This window comes from Scomber scombrus, chromosome 9 (assembly GCF_963691925.1).
Source record: "Scomber scombrus chromosome 9, fScoSco1.1, whole genome shotgun sequence".
NCBI lineage: Eukaryota > Metazoa > Chordata > Actinopteri > Scombriformes > Scombridae > Scomber > Scomber scombrus.
This window is the reverse complement of record NC_084978.1, coordinates 7,560,447-7,587,848: the sequence shown is the minus strand read 5'-3', so window position 1 is coordinate 7,587,848 and position 27,402 is coordinate 7,560,447. Positions and strand designations below refer to the sequence as shown.

Below are 27,402 nucleotides of genomic sequence, written 5' to 3'. Positions count from 1 at the left end.
CTAATCTGTCAGCGAAAACCTTTAACAGCAGTCTGAAATAAAACTAGGCCTAGTCATCTACAAACACTCATGCACAGCTCAGGCCTGTCCTGCATTGCCCCGCTGCACAACCACAGCGTACTACAAGCTCAACTGAAACAACATCTCTGCCGTGACAAATCTTCAGCACAGAAAACATAACAAAGTTTTAGATTAAGAAGTAGTAATTGATTCATCCTGAAATAACAGCCGATGCAGCTGCATACAGAATCCCAGAGGGTAGACAGAGGCAAGCTATGTATGTACAAGCTCAAGGCACTAAATATGACATGTTTTGTCAGTTACATCATGGTACCATCAGACTAGCATTTTCTTATACTGATGTGACATTCATAAACTTAATGTTATTTTACCGGCTGTCATCGTCAGGTAGACTGTGCTGTGGAAGCACATTGGCCCCCCTGGGCTACAGGTTAGATCTCTGAATAACTCTGAGGGTAGTTGGTGAGTTTAATGTATTATTCAGTTATGTTTTTTAAAGACACAACACAGCTCTCTGTAATATGCATGAGGTATGAGGAATAAGTCCATTGTGTAGGCGTGAAGTGTGCACCTTGAACAAGGTAACTAGGATTTAGAAGGACATCATCGTCACATCCCTAACCTTAACCCTGTTTGATTGTGCAGGTTGATGTATGTGCAAAGTTTTAGAGCAGAAGGCAGAAAGTGGAAAGTTGTGCTTGAGTTTCAGGGGTGTATGTACAAACTTGATTTTGTAACATTACATTAATTATTAACAAGTATTTCCTAGAGTTTACTTTCCATATTCTAACACAACTTGGCTGCAATACAACACTTGCTCTCAGAATTTGAAACATTTTTGACTTTAATAAAGTTAAACGATTACATTGTGAGTACTGACCAAACTTCAGTTCCCAAGAGAAAACTATAAGCACGAGTACTTCTGTCATAGTAACTCGGTTTTGTCCATATCCATAACACTCCCCAACACCATATTCTGAAGTCATTTTTATGTATTTCTAGTCGTAAACTGTGCTGTGGCATTGGTAAAGCGTTGGCTCCTCTTTGTCCCACTGTTATTACAGATATGTCTGAATTAACTGCAGACACTCAGCTTACTCATGGATGAACCTCCTCTGTTGAGCCATGACATCTATCGCTTATGGGAAATGGTGCATGTTAAAGGTCACTTCAAACATAAATATTGATTAAACAACATTATTAAATCGTTTTTCAAAAAAACTACCACACTTGTCTAAACATATTAAGCAAAGCATATAATCTCTGGAGAGTGTCTTTAAGATTACGGTTATTCAAACGTTTGGTGAATTATTGAACATTTATATTTTAGAACATAATTTATAATTTAAATAACAACAACAAACAAACAAAAAACAGTGTGTGCCAGTGAGAGAATATGCCTTTTATTTATTACATTTCTGAGAGATATACCTTCTTCTGCAACTCAGGTTTTGCCCAGTATCAGTGCTGTATTCCTCCTGGCTTCTTGCCCAGAATAAGTTTACATCAAACCATGCAATTTCATAAAAAAAAAGGCTCACTGTATTTGATCCAGCTGAGGCTCTTGATGCTTTTGATGACTGGTTTTATGAGAAAATTCCAATAAGAGGTGTCTCAACAGATTATAGCTTACCTTGTCCCTCAGAAAATGGACAAAACAATATTTCTTTGAAAACTTTCTTAATAAAAATAAGAGGAGTTGGTAAACTTTTTATTTATAAGTGTAAGTATTGACCATTGACTGTAAATAAATATGGATGTCATAACAACTCCCCAAACGTGAAGCCAAAATATCTCCTGCAGTATCTGTATTAAGTCCTGCCCTCTCCAAGTTAGCAGATGGGACGTCATTCAAACTAAAAAAATCAAAGTACACATCAAATAAGTTTGTTTTAATTAGTTATTTGATGTTATTTTAAGGTGGGTGTCATGTCACAATTGACAGCTAGAACAGCCGCTCTCAAACCTCTGTCAGGTGGTAGTATGACGTTGGTCCATGGGACACGCCCCCTAAACTCTCCCACTGCCTGATTCTCCTGCGTAGACCCTGGCTCCAAATGACCTCACACAAGCAAGATGGCAGCTCCATGAAACAAGATATATTGTCTTCACTTTTACATAGCAGTAGAAATTGAAGATGCATTATCCATATTTATATACAGTCAATGGTGTTAGTTATCCTGAAGACAGTTTTAGGGTAATGTTTTCATATCAAGATCACAACTAAATTATATTGTTTTAGGGTAAGACATAAACCTAATACTAAAACTACGAAGCTAACATAGCATCCTCATGAGGGGCCCGACAAATACACGCTGCTGTGTCTTTATCATTATGGGAAATGAGCTACCAAGGAAATCTTGTTCTTGTTTAAGTGTCACATCTCTTCAGCTTCATTTGCTCAGCAGGAACAGAAGGAAATAATTCTGACAAATGTCCAGGCCACTTAAAGACCGGTGATAATGTACAGACAGATGGATACAGTAGATATTAACAGTCGGGTTCCAGTGATTGTCCTCATTCAGATCAGCAGTCTCACTCTTCAGTTTGGAGCTTTACATATTGGAGGAGTCCCTCTCGGGCTAAAACCACAGGACTTTTTCCTTTCTGTGCTCTCAGACTTCCTCTCTTAACAGCTGGCTCTTTGGCTAAGAGCTGTCAAGCTGGAGAGAGCTGTGTGATGTTTCCTCCTGGCAGTGATAGAGCTCCTCTCTAGTATGGTTTCCCCTGGTGCAGGATGCGTCACGCTGTGTTTGGCAACCCAGGAGACGGGCATCACATCTGGTCCTCCGCTCAGCAGCGTCAGGCAGCGAGAAGTAAATTCTCCTAATGACGACCAGCTGGCCAATGGCCCGATCCGCCAGAGCCTGGATGTAAAGCTGGCCTCCTGCTCTAGTGGAGGGAGAAACCCTCCGTATTTTGTGAAATGGTGAACATTTCAGGTTTTTTGTATTCGGTGCCCGAATTGAAATGTAGAAGGCGAAACAGAACATGAAGCTGCTCTGTTCACTGCACTGTCTTACATTTCACTCTACTGGCAATTTTGTGACTCCAAGGTCACAAAACTACTGCAGTCTGAAAGATTTTGTACCACAAGGACTGTCAGCCAAATAAATTATAGATGCTAAGAAGTCCACATTGGATTCTGTTAATGATAGATACAACATAATAGGGATTTAACTCACAAGAGTCCTAACAAACGCAGTGTATTGAATGACAGTCAAACACCTGGAGACCTGAAGTTTAGACACAAAATAGCTACACAGTCCTTATAGTTTATATTTCTCTACACAAAAGAAGAGAATTTAAATAGGACATATCATTTTTTTTTGTGATTTTCTGATATCTTTTAGGCTGTTAGGATGTTGGACTTCTTCGTTATATGTGGTCAAAGAGCTGTTCTCCTTATGCAACCTGGGAGATAAATGGACAGTGAAGACCTTTTGTGACTAAGCCGCCTCATCCACAAAGACTCATCCACAGCTTAGGCCTGCCCCACGCTGTACTGCTGCCTAAGCCTGCACAACAGCAGCTAACTACAAGCTCAACCTCTATGCTGCGACACATTTTAAACATAGTCGGCATAAAAAGCTTTGTGATCAATGTCAATTAACTGTTTTAAGAAATCAGAAATGACTATCTTAGATAAGTTAAACCCCTACCATGTATTTATTACCATTTAATTATTGTTATTCATTTGTTTTATTATTTCCTTTGGTCACTGAGTTTTTCTGAGGTCAAATGTTTCTTTAACATCAAAGAGGTTGCCTAAAAGCATTCAAACAAATCCTTTGTAGTATTCTAACACATATAAAATATATCCACCGTATTTCCCACAAATGTCTATAACCGGATACCGCTGACAGTGAGCTGCTGTAGTCAAACATCTGCAGTGATGAGATACAGAAAGAAGTACAGAGGAAGCAGTCATGCAGCTATAGAGTACTTGCATGATGCTGCAGAGCTTGCTTAGAGACATGTGATGGTCATTTCATGCCTTTTAAGGGCTCAAAAACCACACCCCTGTTCCACTTTAATGGTTAGAAGGAAAAAGTTGAGGTGGTACAGCAGGGACTAACTTACAGATTGTTCTGTTCAAAGGCTCGATGTTCAAACGAGTCTCGACTGTTGTTAGGCAAAAGGAAATTACAGTTTTAATTTTAGGTTGTAGTGATCCCTAAATGTCTCTAAACTCTTTGGTTAAACTCCAAAGATATACACACAGTGTTATATTGAGACATGATGAAACAGTCATGAAAGCATGAAAGTAAAATCAGCTCCGACTTTATATTACTGCTCCATTAGTTCTTCTCAGCATTGGGGTTTGGGGATTTAGGATGCTTTTGTGAGACTGTCATAGATATTTTGCATGAATATATAAAAATCATAAAAGAATACATTGTATTATGGCTGGGGTTCATTTAAAGTTCTTCGACATCAGTGCCAACTTGATTCCTGTGTTTCTGTGCAGATATCAAAACATTTTTTTTTGTGATAATTCATCTTGAGGATTATAAATCGTTTTTTTCTATGCATGTAAAGCCAAACTTTTCGTAGTCTTCATTTTCTCTAAAACTAAACCATCAGTCTATAACAGTATAGCTACAGTAATGCAATTTACATTTAGCAAAATAACAGTTTAAGTGTGTGAATGTCTGATCAAATAACATACACAAATCCACACAGTGGTGTGTTTGTGAATGTATAATCAATACTCTGACACAATTCTGAAAGGCAGGTGTGAAAACTGCTGAGGAAAACCTATGGGTTTCACCTTGAGGAGCCTTCCCTCTGCTGCCTTTTAGCTGCACACTGAACAGCAAAAGGACAGACAAGATGCATGTTTAGCGGAGGTGGTGGCTCCTGTCATGGTCAACCTGGGTGCTATCAGAACGGATTCAGTCAGCTGTGTCTGGATGACAGGTCTCTGCCTGCGTGCCCGTCACTGCTGAGTGTCCACAGGCGTCCTCTGGCCTTGGTGTCATGACAGCCAGCTCAGCAGGACAATAGGACAACCAAAGGAGAAGCAGTTTCTGCTGTCAGCATCTTAAATCACTCATCCTGGGCAGCTGCCATCACCAGATGCCCAAACCTTTTCATGTGAAAATCAACTCAAAATCGATATAAACATGAGAACAATAAAAATCTACATCTGAAGTTCATTATGTAGCATAGTCTGCATCATCCAGCATGTTAAAAAATGATCAGCAATGATTTACTCACATGACCTTTAAAAAGTTCTGTTATTTGCATAGACTGGCACCCAGATCCCTGAACACCCTGAAGGACTGCTAAACACTGGCTTAATGACCAAAACCACTAAAAATCCCATCTGTTGAAGGAACAAAAACAGAGAGGAAATATAGAGAAAAATAGTGCTGAAATTATTCTTTGAGTAATTAATTACTATGGATGATCAACTAAAAATGAATCCGCAACAACATGGGGCTGAAGTGCTGATGTTCAGTGTTGTGTAAATTGTCTGAAAACACCACAGATATGAAATAATACACAAACACTGCTGGGTTGAAGATTAAACAAATATTATTGTACAATAAGAAGACAACATACATACATCTCAACGAGCAAATAGTATGCCTTAACAATTATAGTTTCTAAGAGAACAAAGAAATCATCTGTGATTGGTCAAACATATCAGCCATATGATTTTACCCAATAGAAGATGACCAAAAAGCAGAACATATATGCATATGCACATCTTACACTCATGCAGCCCCAAAACCTCTTAGGTTTAGTCTTAGGTCGTAAATGACTTCTTGACAACTTACTAGGGTCCCCAAACCCAAAACGCTGAGCTTCTACCTTATTTGGATGTAGGCCAATATAAAAGAAGAGCAGTGGGCCTCCTAAAGATAACAACACACATTGTGTGATCTTACATCTACAGTCTTAGATTTAAATGATCAAATCAATTGTTGATTCTTCTTCACTTTTACATTCAGATTCATGGAACATCAGCTCTGTAATTCTGATTATTGAAAGCTGTCGCCTTAATGGCTTTGAAGGAAGCACATGTTTTGATTTTTTTTTGCTTCATACATGAAGTTTAAGTCATTTCAAATTTCCAAATTTGCTGTTTCTAACTTCTCAAATGTGAGAAAGTGCTGCTTTTTAAAGCCAAACTTACAAAGGATTAGATAAACTCTTTATTCACAATACTCTAAACTCTCTAATGGGCAACATTCATAAAATTGCATTGTTTTTATTATTTCGATATGGCAGTGTTTATTTGTTTCATGCTGAGTGAATGTTCAGTGGGAGAAGCATCTGTTTTAGCTGACATTTTAACCGTGTTAACAGCATGGGTCCAGGGATGTCAGTGTCTCCCAGTTGACCACTTTGGTAAAAAAATTATTCAAATTGGCAGCTAATATTAACAAAATCATTGCAGATTCATTTTCTGTTCGTTAATAAATTGTAGCAGCTCTTTATATCCCGACAACCTTTGAATGCCATGAAATTTGATACAGACATTCGCGGTTCCCTGAGTATGAATCCTTATTACTTCCTTTCTCTTTATCTGTGCAATACTTTAGAATACCTGCAAAACTGGGACATTCCCATCTGCCTCAAATGTACTTTGCATTAATTCAATTGTTAGCAACAGGCTAAACTAAGATGGTAACCTGGTAAATATTATATCTGCTAAAAATGAATATATTAGCATTGCACTCTAGAGGATATGAGCATGCTTGTGTCAGCATTTAGTACAACCTCACAGAGCAGCTGTAGAGTCTTGTTCTGTTCTGAATACTGCAAATAAAATAGCAATGTGTTATCAGTCAGACAATACAAGCAATTTGAAGGAATTACCTTCAGCCTTGTCATTTTTTTATTCTCTGGCATTTTATGAACTAAACTACTAGTTAATTGGATGTTTAATTAATCATTAATGAAAGTAATCACACTTAAAAAGAGCAGGATTTAGGCAGCCTGTAATGCATCCAAAGTACATGTTTGTTATTGTAATTAAACCAAGTCTATATTAACATTTTGCTTACTGCACCACTGTGACAGGTCCATTTTGCTTTTATTTCCAGAGAAAAACTCAATTTTCTAACTGCAACCATCTACCGCCACACAGAAGTACACTGATTATTCTGGATGCAGACAGAGAGGGAGAGAGAAAGAGAGCAGGCAGGAGAATGCAGGATGAGGACTTACAACCAGCACAAGGTGCAGCTCCACCAGTGGCCTCAATCAGTCACCGGTGGCTCGGTATGGATGGAGCAGAGAGGTTGTACTTTTGACAGGCCCAGTAACATGATTAAGAAGCCAGAGGCATGATTGCAGTATGTGCCTTATGAACGGAATAATAGAGAGAAGCAGAGTCTGGTGCTAAATTCTCCTGATGTAGACGAGACACAGGAGTGCAGTTGGGAGGAGTCCGAAGCCCTCCCATGTGACCGGGAGAAGATAAAGGACTGACAATAGATAATGAAGGAACTGCCAGGGCCTATTTTCTATGCACATGGCTGTTTTATTGAGGGGGATTCAGTAAGGAAGAATATTAATATAAACTACCAGCTTGTGTGACTCAGAGATGAATATAAATTGGGACTGGTGGGGGAGGAATGCATTAGGGAGCGTTTATCAAGAGCACAGGGGGGGGGCATGTTGATCGTGAGAATAAGCTGCACACTTTTGGATTGAAGCTTCGGCTCTGTTAATCTCTGGTGTTCAACCGTACACATGTCATCAGCAACAAATGGGCCTTCAAAGACTTGCATGTACACACATTTATACAGCTGTATGCTGTGTGTAACATTTGTACACTTTACACTGCTTCTCCTGCTGCCCAGTTTATGCTTCTTTATACCTCCAATCCATTACATCTTATATGAAAATGCTGTACCTATCTGACAGCTGTAGTTATTAGTTAAGATTGCAGAATAAGACAAAACACATGATCAGTTTATGTTAATGCATCAGTAATAATAATCCACTAACGTAATATAAATCTCTGAAAGGGCTTGATCTCATTATGAGTACTTTAAATACTTTAAGTACATGTTTTCATACTTGCACTTTTCCTGAAACTTGCAAAAACTATATATTTTTTTTTGGGCCATGTGGAAACAAGTTGTGAATACTCATTATCACCTTCTGAGTTGATATGTTGAATTTCTTAACAGTTGCTTATTTAAACATTCAGCAGTTATAGAGAACTTTATCATTAATTTTGAGTCATGTTTTGATCCACCTGGTGAATGTAAAGTGTACTTCCTGCATCTGCAAGTATGCCAGGGTCAACCAGGGTCTGCTTGGGTTCACCATAAAGTTCATCATCGGAGGGTGTACCTGTAAGCTCTGTGCAGAAGTCTACACACCTTCAACTTGTAATGCTACAATCAATAAACACCAATCTACTACATATGTGTGGTAGTAGTGGACTCAAGAAAGTAGTATAAACATAACTACTATGTGCCTGTGGTGTCTGCAGCTGTCCATGTATGAATCCCCTTGGGAGAATATTCGGGGCTTAAGTCCAATATTTACTCCTCTTTAGCTCCGTTTTTGATCTCTACCAACTCCCGAGGGAAATATCTGGCACTAACTGTGTGTTTGCTGTTTGGTGCTGAGCAGGTAATGTACTGTGGGCTTTTGGAGCTTTTATGCTGAAAACAGCTGCCTGTTGCAGCTGGAAATGACGCTGTGAGAGCGCTGGGATTGAGCCAAAACACTGAAGTTGCAGCCAAAGAACTAAACAATGAGCTGAAATTCGCTATAAAGCTCGGTGAAGCCGAGAGGAGCTGCAGAGTCACTGATAATTTTTTGTAGGCTCATCACTACGAGCCACACCTCTCACATTACACATTGTCATTTGATAAATTCTTATAAAAAAAAAATAATAATAATATAGTCACTTTAATTATATATTTAAATGGAGAAAAGTTGTAGTACTGTTTACTGTGCTGTATATACTGGTAATGCTCCATCACTTGCTTGAATATTAATCATCTTAATGACAAGTTATCTTTTTTTGCATCATGTTAAAAGTGATGTTTTTACTATTAGATAATAAAGATGACTGAATTTTAGAATCAGCAGCAGGCCCAAGACACGTTTACTTTATACCTAAAATGAATGATATAATGAATACAGGAAACAAGCAGAGAATGTGGGAGCCTGTTTTCCTTTGTCATAGACATGGGTGAATGTGGTAGGTTTTCATTATCAGTGGAAAGGTTTATCTGATGTAGAGGTTGTTCAGATGGAAGTACCTCTCCACATGGATTTCAAAGATAAGGGTGCAGCCTTATGCACTGTAGAGGATCCTTTTATCCAAAACACCTAACAGAACCTGGAGCCATATACATTTTAAATATGAATAACACACAGTCTGAGAGTGTTGCCTGTGGTGATATGGTGTACAAAACATAACTGATAAAGTTTTTTGCAGTAAAGTTTGCCTGAAAAGAAGAATGATATTTCACTGATGTCAATGATGAATGTGCTTTAAATTAGTAGAAAACAGAGCTCTAAAACATCTCTCATCGGTTTAATACATTTTGTGTTTAAGTCCAACCAGAAACGTTTGGGGTGCAACTAACAGTTGTTTTTAATTAACCATCAATTCATTAGTTAATCAATTTCTCCATAAAATGTCAGAAAGCACTAAAAAACATCCATCACAGAGGCCAAGGTGACGTCGTCAAACTACTTATTTTGTCAGACCATCTGTCTAGAACACAAAGATCTTCATTTAAAAATGATATAAGACAGAGAAATTCAGAAAATGTTCACATTTGAACAGCAAATACTTCTACTGGATAATTGAAATGATTAATCAATTCAGTAAAATGGTAATTGTTTGATTTTTTGGAAATATGGTTGGAATTTGTTTGGGTCAGAAAGTATACAAAAAACCGGGACTCAAATACCAGCTTCATGATTTCTATTATCTCTGTATAATAAAATCACACCTCAAATAACCAGTTTATCTTCTGCTCACCATAGCAACAGTTCTTCTGCATAATGCTGCCACGATATAATAACTATGCCGAGTACAAGCAAATGGTGAAGAATACATAAGTAGAACAAAGCCTGCCTTATTTGTTATTTAATAAAAGGCAATGGTATAAGCATAAAATACTCTGAGATGTCCTTATATACTTTATGAGTATCACAGTTTACAGGAAACATACTCTACTTCCTGTTACTCAGCTGAGCCTGCAGTTAAGCCAAAACATGTGGGTAGATACTATACCCTTGGCAAGCACAATTTTAAGGTACTTGTGCTTAGCATGAGTATTTATACTTTCCTCTATTACATGCATCCTGTAACCTTTTTGAGTCATTAAAGTCTCAAAAATGCCAAATTCTCTGGTTCCACCTTCTTAAATGTGAATAGTTTGAGGATATTTTAGGTTGCATCTCAGGAAACTGTAATCAACATTTTTCACTATTTTCTGACATTTTATAGACCAGACAACTAATCGCCTGACTGAGAAAATATTTGACATCTTCATCAATAATGAAAATAACCATTAGTTGCAGCTCTACACATGAATAAAATATGATCCACCATTATAACAGACTAAACTAACCAACAGCACCATATGCAAAGCAGTTAAGATTAGCTGCACCCTGTCCAACCAGACCAGTAAAATGATTGTCAGTAATAATAACTCTCTGAGAGCATCCATTCGGCATAAGGAGTGTTTTGCTTTTTATTCTGATGAGTTGCCAACTATTGAATTATTTGCTGACACATTTTTTTCTTTTTTAATAATTTGACTCCAGCTTCCCACATATGAATGTTTTCTGGTTTCTTCAGTCGTCTGTGATGTGGACTTTTGGTTGGGACAATATCGCCTATCTGAGTACATCATCTTGGGCTTTGGGAAACAGTGATTGACATTTTTCACCTTTTTCTGACATTTACTGGACCAAACAACTAATCAATTTTGTGAGGAGTAAAATCTTGTATCTTTTATCGATGGTAGATATTTTTTATTCAGCCTTCAGGAAGTCATACGTTGAACTGTGTGTCCATTTTATGTCACAATTTCCAAAAAGTTCACAATATCATCATTATCTTACTATATTAGACCAAAAAAGACAACATCACCCATCCTTGCATAAGGTTGTTCACTGCCTATACTTTTCTTTCTTAAGTCTAACAGTTGCACTTTTCTTTGCTACAGTAATTATAATAATGCGCTATATTAGATGTTTCTCTGGAAGATAAATGTGTCTTGACCTTGCTCTTGTAGCTTTCTTTTTGCATGATAATTGGCAACAGGCTGCTTTGGCTCCTAAAGTAAACTTGTCAATGTGTCATTATGTTTATAAGAAGCTACACAAAGTTTTTTTAATGAGGAAAAAGAGCAGATAGTGCACATGTTTTTCATGGTATAGATTTTATTGTTGGATAAAATGGCAAGCGTGTTTTCTCTATATAAATAACAACCACATGAAGGAACATACAAGACATGGCTATATGGACATGAAAGCAGTGTTCGTGATCACAATGTGCTTGGTACAAGATGTTTTGTAATGACAGCTGTGTTTGTTTAAAAAGGAGTGTGCTGATTATTTGCTCGGAAAATGAATAGAACCTGCGTTAATCTGTACAATAATGGGAATTCAATGGACTCACAATCAGCTGCTATGTACAGAACATGAATAGAGAGAAAATTTGGAAAACAACATGTGACAGAGGGTAGAAATTGGGGATCAAATTAAGATAAAACCAAAATATAGAGAGAGTTTAACAGGAAAGACAGGATGACTTTATATAATCTGTACACATCAAAAGTTCATACTAAATTTGAGATACAGTTGCCCATTGTGATTCACAGAGTCAAAGAGTGCTAGGGTGAAAATGCATAGAATGTGTCCAGCTAGGAAACGGTTTCATTTGACTTGCCAGCTATATATCTACTGCGGGAGCATTTAGAGAAAGTTGTTTCTCGTTTTCAAGCTTATCATCAAACACCCTCTACACAAAACACCACAACTACCCACTCCGCTAGCTCATCATTACTTCACATTAACATTCACTTGAAACCCACTGTCAAACAGAGAATACAATGCATGTTTTCATAGTTTGTTCTATTATATTCTAAGATTTCTTCTTCTTTTTTTTTTTTTGGTTCAGGGATATTGAAATTATGATTGATTTTCTTCACACACGAGTGCTCTATTGACTCATTGCTAAGGAACATTTGAAATAATTAAGTTTCACAATGTGTAGTGTATAAAGCTGGTACGATTTTACTAACATCACTGACTTTCATTTTTCTGCTTTGGACTGAAAAGGAAAACAAAAACAAAAAAAAACAAATCAAAAAATCATTCAAAACCTTCCAATGCTGGTTATAATTTCGCATTAAAAGGTTATAGAGCGCACAACCATAATGAACCACTCAGTCTCTCAGTCTCCACTTCAAACAGGATGGGATCACAGCAAGGGCTCATTTTAATTAGACTGAGTCGGCTGCATCGGATGGACGGATGGATGAGAGCTGTAGATTGTAGGAACCACGCTCACCACGAATGAAGAGGTCAAAGGAAGAGGTGTAGTCTGCAGTCACACTGGGAATAATTACATTAATTCCTCTGATGGAGGGGAATTTTCCTTGAAGGCACAGGAAAAAGTTTGGGATGGGTAAACTTAAATTACAAGATTCAATCTGGACATATGCAGTATATATATATATATATATCGACTTTTGCCAATTCTCTTAAATATTGGTTTTGTTGAAGATTAGCTACAGCATTCCCACACGTTGAATACAACCAATTGTGAATAATAATGCAAAGTTGCACATATCTGCAGAACACTTGCGGATTCATACTAATTTTTCCTGAAAAATGAAACCAGCAAGCAACTTTATGTTGTCTTGGAGATAAACCACTCAGTGGAAATAATATCTTCACTTGGTTTTAAGATAATATTGATTAAATCATTCGTATTTATTTATTTTGTTTTTGTTTTTGGATGTCAGTCTCTCATCCAATGACTTACAAATGGTCAATTTGGTTTTGAATTGTGATTTTCACTATCGCGCTCCCACAAAATAAAAAAAATCTGCAACAGAATTCAGTGCAACAGTACCTTTTGAGGAAAAGAAAGCTCATTGGGTCTTGAAGTTATGACCTAAGAATCCCCAACCCACACCAACACGTTGCCTTTGAGGACATCAGTGATCTCACAGTTGAGCTTGTTGAGCCGTCCGTCCAGGATGAAGAGGGATTCTCTGGACGGGGTCATGAGGTACTGTCCGAACAGTCCGCTGCCAGCCATTACCCTGTTCCTACTGCTCCACGGCCAGTCGAATGACTTGATGGCCTCTTTCAAGCTCTTAATCATCTTGACTTTGCCGGTGCTGAGCTCCACAAACAGAACATCAGTTTGGCGGCCGGAACTGCCAAACACGTTGTACTGGTGGACCTCGGTGAAGGAGCGCTGGAAGGCCAGATCAGATAGGTGAAGGTTGGTGTGGATGTCGAAGGGCTCCTGGATCTCTCCGTGCTCTGAGATAATCTGGATTCTCATCAGACCATCGCCGTCATCAACAGTCACCAAGTAGTGGCCGTCTGGAGACACAAAGGGTGTGCCAGTGACATCGCGATTCTGACCGATCACACTATCAGTCACACTGTCCAAGATGAGTTGGGGCTGGGAGGCACCGGTGGAGTCGGGCTTGCAGTTGACAAAGTAGTAGCCGCCAAGGTGGGTGTAGGCCACAGATTTGGGAATGCAGTTATACTCCCGCAGGCTGATGTTTTTAACGTACGACAACGTCTCCAGGTCGATCTTGTAGAGGACAGGCTCATTTCGATGAAGGATGAGGCCAAATCTGTTAGCAATAAAAAAGAGAAAACAAAAAGAAGAATAAATCAATAACACATTTTTGTCTTCGAATAAACCGCAAATTATGAAATTTCTTACAGGTGCTAGCGCTGTGGCTGTAGGGCTCCGTCAGTTGGCTGAAAAACTACGTTGGTCCAGACTGAAATATCTCAACAACTATTGGATGTACAGCAGTGAAGTTTTGTTCAGACATGCAAGTTCCCCAGAGGATAAATCCTACTGACTCTGAGCCTCTTTTTTCCCTCTACCTCCAGTATTAGATTGAGGTTTTGAGTGAAATGTCTCTACCACTTTTAGGTAAAATGCCATAAAACTTGGTTGATATATTCATGTCGCCTTCAGGATGAATTGGAATCACTTTGATTAACCGTTGAATTTTTTCTCTACCACCATCATTAGGTCAAAAAACTTTTTACAGCCTCAGTTGTGCTTTGTGTTTAGTGCTAATTAGCTAATGTTAGCATATTGATATTAACATAGCTATGGACTTTTAGTCATGTTTATGACCTTATCCAGAGGAACAGAGCATGCTAAACCCAAATTATAAATGGGTGACAACTACAACTGATAATGCATTTTAGGACTGTCTACAGCAGCTTCCCAATCCTTTAAGATGATTAAAACAGCAGGACATCTAGTCAATTCCAAGTAAAAGTAATTTAACAATGTAATTCAATCATACATGGTGTCTGAAAGTCACTTTTCTTCCTATTTTAAGAAAGGGATTTGCCAGTACATTGTGGTGATGCCGTTTGTCTCCAAGGTCCATGAATTATCAGGCAGCAAGTATAAAACATCTTAAAATAAATCAGCTCAATTCACATATCAAGCTAATATGAGAGAGGAAATGTAAATTGATTTGTACTGGATAATTATGGAAACTGCTAGACTGGTATCACTGAAAACAAAAATGATGATAATGATTGGACTGTACTGGTCCCTGACAATATTGGCAGTCTAGCATCATCTACACTCCACCCTCTGATAGAATTATAGCAGTTTTATGTGTGGCCATTGATCAGTAAAAATGCTACTCATTACAAAAGCCCAAAGAATCTGTTAATGGCATATTACATTTTAACAGCTGAAGAGGGTAGAAGAGGAATATGCAAGAAGCTGACAGGCCTCAATTAAATGTGAATACCAGCTGATCGATGCTGACAGGCACTTCAATCTTGCCGTCATTCATCATCTTTTATGCCATTTGAACACCAAGCTGGCTGTACCTGTGAACACAAAATGGCTGTTTGAAAGCCATGGAGCACATTATCATCCCTGTGGAGGGGAATCATTGATCTAGAGATCACTCTGTCCACTGTATCCAGCCAGGAGGCTAAACTGAGTCAAAAGAGACATCTTATTATTATCTTTTTTCTCTTTGTGTGGGCATCATCGAGGGGGGAGAAAAAAAAGATCTTCAATTAACAGAACGTTAAACTATTTTTTGACATATGTAGACTGTTGGGTGGATACTATACATATGAATTCTGAGTTTAGCCCCACATTGATCATCATTTTAGACTAATACAATATCTGATGAATTTGAAGTTTGTCCCATCTGTCTTGAAGTTTAAACAGCGATTCGGTGAGGGTCAGTGGACACCAACTGATATCCGCTCAATGTAGCATGAATAATGATGTAGAGCTGGTAGTTAGAGCTAACCAGCCATAAGCAGCTGCCGTCCGGTGGAGCTTTGACTTTCACTAGAAGCACATTCATATCCTTTGTCAAGGTTTCTGTGTAGTACTTCTGTTGCAACTGAGCTACTGGCTCTACTATGAGAGGCTCTCCGGTGTGTGTGTGTGTGTGTGTGTGTGTGTGTGTGTGTGTGTGTGTGTGTGTGTGTGTGTGTGTGTGTGTGTGTGTGTGTGTGTGTGTGTGCATGCATCTGTGGGGGGTGTCAGTATGTAACTCTACTGCTCTGAAAATCCTGTATAGCTGTGCATATAGCACTGAATGATCAGTGGGGCCCATGTGTTGTATTTACTTCCACAGACAGGGAATAAATCTTTGGGTTATTTGTATAACCTCGGTTCTCTAAATGGTACGATAACACCTCTTTGCCATCTCTTATCAGGCTTGCTTATGCTACCAGCAGCTTTGTGTGAGAGGCACAAACTGAGGATACAGTTCCCCAATTTTCTGGTCCGTATACTTGGTGTGGCAGCTGATATATGAAATAGACCTCAGAGTTTTGCGTAATACATCATGATTAGAGAGGGGCCAGAGAATTTGGCTGGACTGAATTTTCAAATCCAAGCAGACAGAAAAAAGCTAATTTTGAGCATAAAAGGTAGTTTTTACACACAATGTGTGTATTATTGGAAACAGTCACCTGTATGCCAACACAGACCGATGTGATTATGTGTACAGTGTAAAAAAAATGATGTAATGTGTGTAGTTACTGTCCAAGCTTACATGATCAAGTCTACATAGCAAAGATGCATTATAAGCTGTGGTGAGCTTGTTTTAATATTATTGGAGTAGTATTTTGTGTTGTGGCTCATGCTGTGTTTGCATGTTAAGGGATGGATGGGATAGACTGCAAAGATCCCCATGTTAATGACTTGTCAGTGTCAACAAGACTATTTGTGGATATTGTGCCTTAAATAATAAACCACAATAGTGTATCTATTGCTACATGATCTTGAAACAATTGCAACAAAAATATTTTATTCAGATATTATCATCTTTTTCAAAATGTATTTGATCTCTACTGGAAACTGAAAAAGCAAAATGACTTCAGTGAGGGTACATTTGTTTTTTTTTTAATCATTCTCGAAAAATAATTATATTAAGCTCAAGCACAACTAAATGAAAAAAACAATCTTCAAAGACAAAGTCTGTAGTTATGATGCCATTGGCCTAGACTGCCTGTGGACTTCCTGTGATAACCTGAGCTCCTCTCTCCTCCTCCCCCTCTCTATTAGTTCATATCCATGTACCATTAATACATTTTACTAACTTAACTTCTTCCCAGAGTTTTTAGTGCTCTGTCATCTCACAGGTTCCTATAGAAGCCTGTCCTGTAGAGACGAGGGGAGTTTTTCCTTGCAGCTGTAACTAAGAGTTGCTCAGCAGGGAATGTTGGGTCTCTTTAAATTAAATTAAAGAGTACAGTGTAGACCTGCTCTATGTGAAGAGTGCCTTGAGATAGCTTTTGTTGTGATTTGGTGCTATATAAATAAAATTGAATTGAATTGAAATATTACATCCAACCTGTATTAAAAAAATAAGCTCCAAGGCAGGTGAGTATTTGAGTGGAAAATCATCTTTTTAAATGTACTGTGCAATTTACCATTTTTCATCCTCTGGGAGATAGACCTGGTAATTTATGGAGCAATGTTACCGCTGCCTGTCAAACACTGCTGAAATTGCTTTGCTATGCATTGTATTCAATATTGTGGCTGTTGTGACAGATCAATTGGTAATGCACACATACTGTGGTATGTTGGCAGGAGTTAAAGGTCAATGGTGCTTTTAATCTGCAATGACAAGATTATTTTCAACAACAGCTAGTTTTTTTCCCCCCTGTTGATAAATTAATAATCAGACATTGTTTGGCCTCACTCTGATGTGAACACAGCTGGGCTGCTTCATTGGCAGACCCAGATTGCTCTCAGCCAAACTGACAGCTGCAGTTTGTCGTTTGTACCAATGATTAATGCAGTAAAGATTTCCTCCTGGTTCTGCACAACAGTGCTATGTTCAACTAAAGCTACTTCACATTTTATCATCTTATCTTCATGTCAATATTTCCACTTTAAGAAATGACTGTCTGAACCCTAAAGTAACATTTGCTCTGCAGTTTATTTAAAGATCTGGAGGGCAGAACTCATGAACAGAAAACAGAACAATGCATGCTGCACTGTAAATGATATCTATAGTACAGCAATTCTTGTTCACCCATCCTCCGGCACAAAAACATAGAATCAACATCTCGTTCAGCTTGTTTTTGCCAAAAGGCAGTCTGTGCAATGATTAGAAATTTGTGAAAAATAGGTGTGGACTGCCTGAGCTGCAGGCAACTGTAGACGTGGGTAAAAATAAGAAATAACATATTTTTTGCTGACATGCAGAATTGTCTATCTGTAAGTCGATAGCGTTAATGATTGACAGCCCCCAGAAGTTCCTGCTCACTTTATAGTTGCTGCTGAGGGAAATCCCCAGTCATTAAACAATCCCCCGGAAGTTGCTGAATATATGTCGGGTGTTCACACACTGCTTATGTTGCTAAATCGACTAATCGATGCTGCTGTCCTGTGAGCAGATAAATGGCTGTGTGGGTACTAGATCAAAAAATCTGAGCCACAAGGCAGCCATTAATCTAAGAATTAATTTAAGAAAAAAGTAGCTGTCCAGATATAAGAACATCATCCATATGCATGAATAGATTTAAAAAAAATGTTGTGTACTTCAAATGTAAACTAATACAATCTCTTGGCAGTTTTTGCATCAATGTCTGGATTGGTCAGGTATTTTAACCAGTTCAAAAATAGACTCTCCTCTTTCCCAGGCTTTTTACTATATAACAATACATATAGACATCACAATATACAAATACACTGTGACAGAGGATTTTATCCATATTGCTCTGTAACACCAGTTCTAGGATTTAGTTTTACTTAACTCCCTGTCCACAGTCTTGCAGGTGTACAATGATTGAACATTTTAAACCCTATGGATGGATGGATGAATGGATGGATGGATGGCCATTATTAGCTGTTTTTTGTACCTAACAAGAGGTCCAATATTTACACGTAAAAACAGCTTTTCTGGCAACATCTCTTTGTAAAGATAAATGTGTTCCAGACTACAGCCATGTACACAGCACTGACAATAAGGCTTGTTGGCCAAAGGCAGTAACATACAGTACGCTTATTTTTAAGCAACTAGCTGGTAAAGACAGCAATTTTCAAACAAAACAAATAAATTGATCCAATTACAGCTGTGCTTCTCTCCAGGAGACTGTTAACATCTTGAAATCCTCCAGACCTCCTGCTTACTCTTGGCTTCTCCATGATGTGAGTCAAGCATTTGTGAACAGCCTTCCACATGAAGCCAGAGTGTGACTCTGCATCTAGTAATTCTGTGCTTTGTAATTAAATAACTAATCTTAAAGAGGAGAAGGAACTATCAATTCTGGCCTCTTTCATAGCCGTAAACATAATTTAATGTATTATTTTATCTCAGTGAGAGCAGGTTGCTGCTGCATATAGCGATTGCATCAGCACTGATGGGGACATGTGTTGTCATTGAAATATGTTCCTTCTGATTTCTCTCAGATATGATGAAAAAAGGAAATGGCAGCAGCTATAAGCATCATTGAAAGCGACATTTAAAATGAGCCGAGTTAAGGCTCCATCCCCTGCACAGTCCAAATGATGGTCATCAGCATTCATTTACCTTTCTGGCTGCTAAGCAACAAAATTACAGTACCGACCCTTGTTCGAATGACATAAATGTTAAAAGCAGTGTGCTCAAACACTCAGCAAATTGCTTAACATCACCTCTGGTTTCTGACCAGTTCACAGACAGAAACAGAGAGTTCCAGCCTGTTAGATAAAAAGACTTGGTAATTAAAAATTGTCAGTGGTTATTAATTAGCTTTTGGATCCATAAAATTCACATAGCTAATGTTACAAGGGTTTATTTTTAGAACTATGTCAGGTGAGCAGCCGCATACTCATCTGCAGCACAGATGACCCGTGCAATATTCACCTGAAACCTCCATTGACACATTAACAGAGAAGCACACACTTGCTATCACACAGTTCAGACATGCTCATCCAAATCATTATTGTAGTGCTGAGGCGCAATTGCTTTTAAAAGTGAATGAAATGCCAATGGGGTGAATTTAATTTGCAAATCAATTTGCATTAAGAGTTCTTGGATCACACTGGATGTACCTGATGTGGTTAATGATGAGGCTGGATGCAGGGATGAAGAAGTCGTCCACCCTGTCGAAGCGCCTGCCGACCGGCTGAGTGTGAACGGTGTGATGAGACACTCTTCCGCTGGCCTGATTGATCACCTGGTGAACACAAAGGATAAGGAGGTGGGTGTTTAACATGAGCCTGATGAATATGTGCTGTGCTGCTCATTTAAGTCTGTAACTCTTGCCTATTTGGAGCTTACAACCAGTAGGAGGATATAATCGTACAATTTACTTGTTTTTAGCATTAGCCTTATTTCAAAAAGCAGTGTCTTTGCAGGATCAATTGTACGCTTTAATATAGGATAAAACTCCTCAGCCTGTTCACCTGCGTCGCTGCTGAGATGTTGGTGCTTCACAGTGGGAGGTGATGTGTGCCGTTGTCATTGGTGTCTAAATAATGCTTGTGCATGCATGGAAGCGTGCAGACATGTGCTTGTGTGTAGGCAGGGTTCGCTTTGATTGTGCCACAATGAACAAAGCAAATAGCCACGGACCAAATCTGCACATAATGAATTTCTGTGCAGGCGATGACAAGCAGGATGTTCAAGAAAAAAACAGTCAATACTAAAGCTGAATTAAGATGAGGCTCAACAGAAACAAATAAATGTATCATTTTTTTTAATATAATTACCATTTCGTCAAATATGTGTTGATTCTAGGTGTAGCATGATTTTCAAACGTGTCATTGTGACCTGCAGTGTAATCTGTAAGTACTTGCACTATGTTTTGGTTCTTCACTCCAGCACATTAAACATAAACAGTGACTTAGGCATTACAAGTGCTGACTTTGAGCTTTCAATGGTGTTTATATGTCTTGTTTTCAAAAATCATGGGGCATTCAAAACAAGTCATAATTCCTCCTATAAAGGTGTGGTAACCCTTAAATGAAGCTGCAGAAAGTCAGCACTTTATCCTCACTGCTTTTCTTTCATTTGAAATCCAATGAGCAGGAATACAGGGCCAAACAATTGTTTCCGTTTTGTCACTGTGCAAAGTATAACGGACTGAATATTAATTGCTTCACATCAGACAAGAAAAACAAATCAACAAATGAAAACTAAAATCCCACAGAGAGTGAAGTGATTAATACCACATTTATCTTTTATCTCCTCTTTTTCCAATATGAAGAATTGGAGCAATTCGCATGTTTTGATTCTCTGTCAAGACTGCTATTATATGGTTATTGACACTATACTGTAGGTTTGATAAAAAAACAAAAACAAACTGGTATTTATTTCAATCAGCACTACAGACTGATGTGAAGTTGCTGTCAATCATCTCTTCATATTTACAGTTTTAGAGCTGAAGAAGTTCATCAATCAATTAGTCAACAGACAGAAAATTAATTGGCAAATATTTTGACAATCAATCAATCATTTTAACCCTAATCCTAACCCACCTTGGGCTTTCAGAAATTGTGATTGGCATTTTTTTCACATTTTACAAACAATGCAATCAAAGCCAAACATTTTTAGGAGATTAGTTGTAAATTAAAATAATTATTCGTTGCAGACATTAACAGGACACGTACAACAGACACATCTACAGCCCCTCTGCTTGCATTGGAACAAATCCTTAACAATGCCATAAATGTCTACATTTTAAATGTCTTATTCTTTGCCTTTCTACAGTTTCACAAGAATTAAATCCTACAGAAGAGGGAAAATATCTGATCATATTAAGCTGTGAATTTTGGACTTACCTGGAGAGTAGGGAAGTTCTTCTCCATGTCTCCCCAGCTGAGCAGCCACACCTGGTCGTGTGATTTGTCATAATGGAGCTTCACAGGATACGGGTCAGTGCTCACCGTCTGGAGGATGACACACAACCAAACCAAACCAAACTGAGCCTTTCAAAGACAGCTGAGCCACATAATAACAATTCAAGGTAATCTAGACTGCACTCTTGAAGAGATCCTTCTTTGATGTGCAGTGGTAATGCTTTTGAAAAGTTTTCCTGCAGACTAATGCATCAGGGGTTGACAGGAACAAGTCTTCCTTTAACAAGGCTGACTAGGGGTGTGCTTTTTATGTATAAGGTGTGTTTGGTGTTGAGCTGCATTTCAAATCAAGTGGTGACAGACACAATTGCTTTACCACACTGAAGTAATTGCTTTCAGTCTTTATCCATTCCTTGACACATGGCGGCAATATTCCAAGTCAGAACAATAGATGAGTTGCGTCTGACAGAAAGGCGCTCCTCATGCATTATGTCCACCTGAGTGTAGATAGATAGCCCGCTCAAATGGAGAAGGGAAAGCACATGGGAGATGAATGCATGCAGTAGTTTTACCCTCAATGACAGCAAGAAAAAGCAATCATCTTTTTCAAGAAAATAATTGCAACCCTGTATTCCCAAAATCCCTTTTTGACTGCCTCTTACTTTCTATAATATTTGTTTTACTTTGGGGCCCTAATAGTATTGTTTAGCGAGACAACATATATATTGTATCACTGAGAGAATAAACAGCTCCTGAGAGGCTTATTGCAAATAAAATGAGAATATCTGTTGAATCCTAACTAATCTCTGAGCATGTAGTCATCTGAGAAAACAGGTGTTTGTGTTGTTCTGTTTCTCTTGACTAACAACTACTTTCTGGCTGAGGAAGATTATCAAGATCCTCCGCCAATATGCTCTTGTAACTTCAGCACTGACTGCGGATGTGTTGGAAATGAGTCATGGAAAACATTACAGCTACTTCAAACATTTATCCGTGTGCGATTTGCAATTAATTGGTTTTAACACGCAAAATACAATGCACTCATTCAAATTCAATTACCTCATTATTATTACTGTATGCATGTCAATCATATTAATAACTCAATGATAAAAAGGAGAGGACAGAAACCAAAACCAGAGCTTGTTTCTCTTACTATTCCAGACAAGAGATGGGTTCAGGTGGTTAATTAACAGCTGCTAATATAATGCAATGAAGCTAAACCTCCAGGCGACTGAATAATGAGCTTGTTCAATCTCTGGGACACCAACCTGCTTACTGGCAGGTCCCTGAGAGGCCTGTGAGTTGTAAACAGTCATCATGGTGTCAGGAACATCTGCAGGGATCTGAGCAACTCTGGATTAACCTGACACACCCAAAAACCCACTGACACCGATGATTTAACTGAACGCGGCTCACTAGAGACGTGCCGAATGTTGTCAGGTAGGAACTGAGCTACTTTTTGAGGCAGCCTCACAATATTAAAAATTCCCTCAGGAAAAAAAAATGGCACTGTAAGGTTGGCATGCTCTTTGAGGGATTGCTTTTTACACGAGGAGGAAAACTGCAGGGGTTGCCATTTTTAGAGTATCTATGAGGGGTTGCCAGGTTACACTATCCATGAAAGGGTGGGACACAGGGTTACTTGGTCAACACATAAATGTCAAGGTAAAATGTAAGTCTTGACAGTTGCAGTACGTATGTATGAAATAGGTCAGGGCTTAGGTCTTAGCAGTTGAACTGAAGGTGAGAAAGCAGATCTTAAACCTTAAAAAAGCAGCACTTCAGACTGTTTGTTTGAGTGGAACAGAGCAGAGGTGAAGCATTGCCAAACTTTCAGAAGTGAGAAACCTAAAACTGTTTGTCATGTAGGGAAATTCAACACATGTGGATCCAGATCAGACAAAGTTCTTTAATCTGTAATCAAAGCGTTAAGGTTCAGTAGCATTGAAACCAAATCCAGCATCAAATTATTGAATCTTTAATCAGCTTTTGCTGGCTGAGAAAGCAGACACACTGTGGCAGCCTGATTAATGTTCACAACCTGTAGCTACAACCTGAAAATGAGACTAGCAGCAACAGATAATGAAATGTTGATTAAATATATCTGATCTAACAACGGATGCAGCCTACTTACTTTTAAATCTTATTTTTCACAAGCTACTTGATTCAAATACAGGAGTTCCTGATTCAAACTATTAAGTTAATTAGCTCAAAATATTGAGCTAAAAGCCAAAAAAGTAAAACTGATTCTCCTAAATTAACGTGACGAGATAAGTTCTCACCAAATCAAGTCAACTAATTGGTCTTGTTGAACTATAAAAGCATGCAATCCATTCATGATCATAAAGTGTTACTGGGTTACTGTTTTTCTCTCCTCAAAAATGATACAGACATTAGCTTGGAGAAGGCAATTAAAGCAGACGAGAGCAAAGTTTCACATAATCTGCCACCATTTATGTTTTCCCGAACTAGCAAGCAGCACCAGCTTTAAATGAGAAGCCTTCTATCTGAATGCTATGTTGCTCTTTGCTAATAAAGAGGAATGAGGAAAGATAAAAGGTTTGATATGAGATTTGTTGGCAGTGCATCTTAAAGAATAAAATAATTCGGCCAACCGGGAACTGGCTCCAAATTGAAATCAGCTATCAGAGCTCAGCACGATTTTTAAAATTGGTTTTGTCTTTGTTATGAGTCTGTTGACTTCGATGGAACTGTTCTTTCTTTATGTTTGTTATTTATTTTTGCTGATAGTCTTTTTTTGTTTTTGTCTTATGGCCTGCAATCCCACAAAACACATGTAGAAATACACACATTTCTGATTTTGGCAGCCCGGATAGATAGATTTGGCCTCCGGCTACATAAGTGTTGTTTTCGCAAGACATTTTTTTTTCTATTTCTTTTCCTTAATTTTAGTTTTTAAATTTGGTCCATGGCGTCAATTGTTGATTAAAAGAGTATTGTAATGCTCAAAAACTACATTTGAGTTCTAATTGTACAGGATGAACCCCTGCCCCTCCCTCTTTAACTTTTTCTGTTACAGTCACAACAGTTGATGAAAGCAAATGGAGCGCCCTTTGGAGCAGCATGATCCACGTCTCCCTGACCTGCCTGCACTGGTAACAGCCAGGTAACGGTAGCATTGTTTGTTTCTGATGTGAAATTACAGCCAGCCTAATTTAGCTCACCATTAAGCTTAACAACAAACAAGCTAGTCTGGCATAAAATGAGTGAACTTTGGTTTGCTAGTTCCCTTTTCAACTGAAACAAATAAATATGTATTACATGGTTAATAGTCTGTGCAGTCTATTTGCATATCTCTCCTCTCCTTTCCTCTTTCATCCTCTCCTTTCCGTTCCTGTCCTCCTTTCTCCCCTTCCCTCCTCAGGTCCAGCTGAAGCAGGACAACGAGACTGATAGTTTTAATTTTGTATCCTCTGCGGGGTTTCTACTCTGAGAAGGAGTCTGAATTTACTGGTGACCAGGACTCAAATGTAATCCTGATGAACTTTTACTTCCTGAGTGTAGATTTAGATCAGGTTCAGGTTGAAAAAAACTTTTGATGTAACGCAGTTTGATTCCCAATCGATTGTAAAATTTTAAAAGTGTGTGTGTGTGTGCACAGCCCTGTCCAACTGGTAGTTTAAAACAGCATGAATGGGCTTTAAGCAGCACACAGCGCACCACTTTTCCCAAACCTTGCATTATGATTGGCTGACAAAGACTGTAATGAATTCCTGGATGTCTCTTCTTACTCAGCTGTGTTATACAGCTGTTACCAAGCAACCAACTGCACCTTAGTTACTGTTGCCAATAAAGAGGAACAATATGCATCATCTCAACTATTTAACCAGATGTCAATTGTTTGATCTTACAAAAACCACAAGCAAACCTGGTCATGTTAAATGTTAGCTATGTTAACACCAGTCACTACAAACAGAAAATATGCCTTAAAATTACGTGTCAAATTACGTCTCATGATCGACTGTTTTATTTGTGAATTGGATGGCGAGTGATGAACAGTGCACTGCAGTTAGGTTGTATCAACGAGTATGTGGGAAAAAGCGCAAAGTGGATACTGCCAGCAATAACCAAAAGCCCAGCGGGAGAAAAAACTAAAAGAAGAAAAAGTTAAAATATGTCTTGCTAATGAGTAGCTTTTTAAAAAGAAGAAAGAATGAAGAAGAGGAGGTACTAATCCAGCTTTGGTGATTGTTATGTTAAGGAAATAAAGCAATTTATAGTTTAGACATTGTTTACCTTACTGAGTAATGAAATGTAATTCAGAGTCAACACCCGTATGTTGCATGTTGCGTATGTCTGAAGCCCACCAGTGCCATGATTAACACACCATAACACAGCACTTACTCTTGTGTATTTGTATTCCACTAAATTATTACTCAAGTTTCATATTGTGAGTCTAAGCATACCTAATGTACTAGCTGTTTCCAAAAAGTCTAGAAAAAGTTTTGATTGGGAAAAACTCAGAGAATGTATGAGCCCAGTGCTCTCAAATAATTGGGTTTCTGCTTGAAGGACAAGGTATTGTAACAAAAATGAATCCTGAGTAAAATGGGGTGATTTGATGAAATAAATTTCATTCAGCAGAATCTGTCACAGAAAGTAATGAATTATCAAAGCTTCTTTTGAAATATGTTGTATAATCAATGTGGGAACCTTTTTTTTGTGTGTGTGTGTAGCTGTGCAAAATAAGTGAAAGAGAAGGAAAAAAAAAACTCTTCATCCTAGCAACCTTGAAGTTCGCTGGCAGATACGGAAGCAGATTTTCATTTCTGTGAGAAAGATCTGACACTTTCGCGAAGGCACAAACAGGAACGATTATCACTTTTTTTTTTATTGCTCTGTGGTAAATTGTTAACCTCTCACATAGTACATATGTTGCAGAGTTACTGGCAAAATGAACATGAACCTGGTTTTCCAATTTAGTCTGAAAATTACCTGGACAGCCTTCTGAGACTGGATGTCAACAATGAGCACTCGATCCAAGGTTGGCTGTGTCACATAAATAAACTTGTCCTTGACATTGACCGCTGATGACCACACACACCTCTGGACTGTTTCTCCTGCTACAGAGGGGCACACTTCCTCCTGGAAAAAAAACAAAAACAAAGCACACATATCATACAGAGTCAACTAATTGCTTTTCACATCGCAGGGAAATATGTCTAATTAAAAAACAATTATCTTCATCTAATCGTTGTTCTGTGTTGTTTGCTACTTGCAGTCTTATCACCTATGCTGATGTGAGTCGTGTTATCTTGGCAAGTTAGATAAATTAGCTTTGTGAGGTCCTGCAAAATCTCTGTAATCACTCCCATTTGTTCACACGTAATCCACAGAACAAAGCCTGCGGACGATCTGTGGCTGTTCAGCTTCCAGTCCTGGCAGCTCTCTTCCTTCCAGGCAAACTGGGAACCTTAACCGGCCTTTCTGGCTCTGAAGCGTCCCTCCCCTTCGCCTCCTCCCAAGCCTTCCAAGCCTCCAGGCTCTGCCCAGTCGCCTGTTCCAGACTGTGGGATGATTTAGGGAGCTTCTGGCCGGCAAGGATGAATGAAGGGCTTCGGCATGCCAGGATGAACTCTTTTTCCATATTTACAACCACACATGCAGTCCAGTGACAGGTGCCTTCCCACAGGCCAACTTCTCTGTCAGAGGGGCATAAGGTAATGCAGGAACTTCATTGAACTCTATCGGGAATGAGGGGGAGCTGCAGCAACAGTGACAGAATTTATTTTCATCTTGTGTGCCGCCCCCCCATTCATTCTGTCCCCTGTGTTTTCCCAGTAGAGGAAGGTTATGATGGTTAATTTGGGCAGACATGCAACTATAACATCAAGTTAAGGTCATTTCAAGATGGA

The 27,402-nt window shown here is 38.6% G+C and overlaps 1 protein-coding gene across 1 annotated transcript in view; it reads right to left on the bottom strand.

Annotated features, from left to right (window-relative positions):
* Positions 1 to 13,150: 13,150 nt before the first annotated feature.
* fstl5 (follistatin-like 5) overlaps positions 13,151 to 27,402 on the bottom strand; it is a 135,378-nt gene continuing 121,126 nt past the window's right edge. The window contains exons 13-16 of the mRNA XM_062425847.1: positions 26,483 to 26,632; positions 21,509 to 21,616; positions 19,778 to 19,902; positions 13,151 to 13,853 (exon numbers count right to left, since the gene is read on the bottom strand). Coding sequence (XP_062281831.1) covers positions 13,151 to 13,853; positions 19,778 to 19,902; positions 21,509 to 21,616; positions 26,483 to 26,632 — 1,086 coding nt within the window. The remainder of the gene's footprint in view (positions 13,854 to 19,777; positions 19,903 to 21,508; positions 21,617 to 26,482; positions 26,633 to 27,402) is intronic.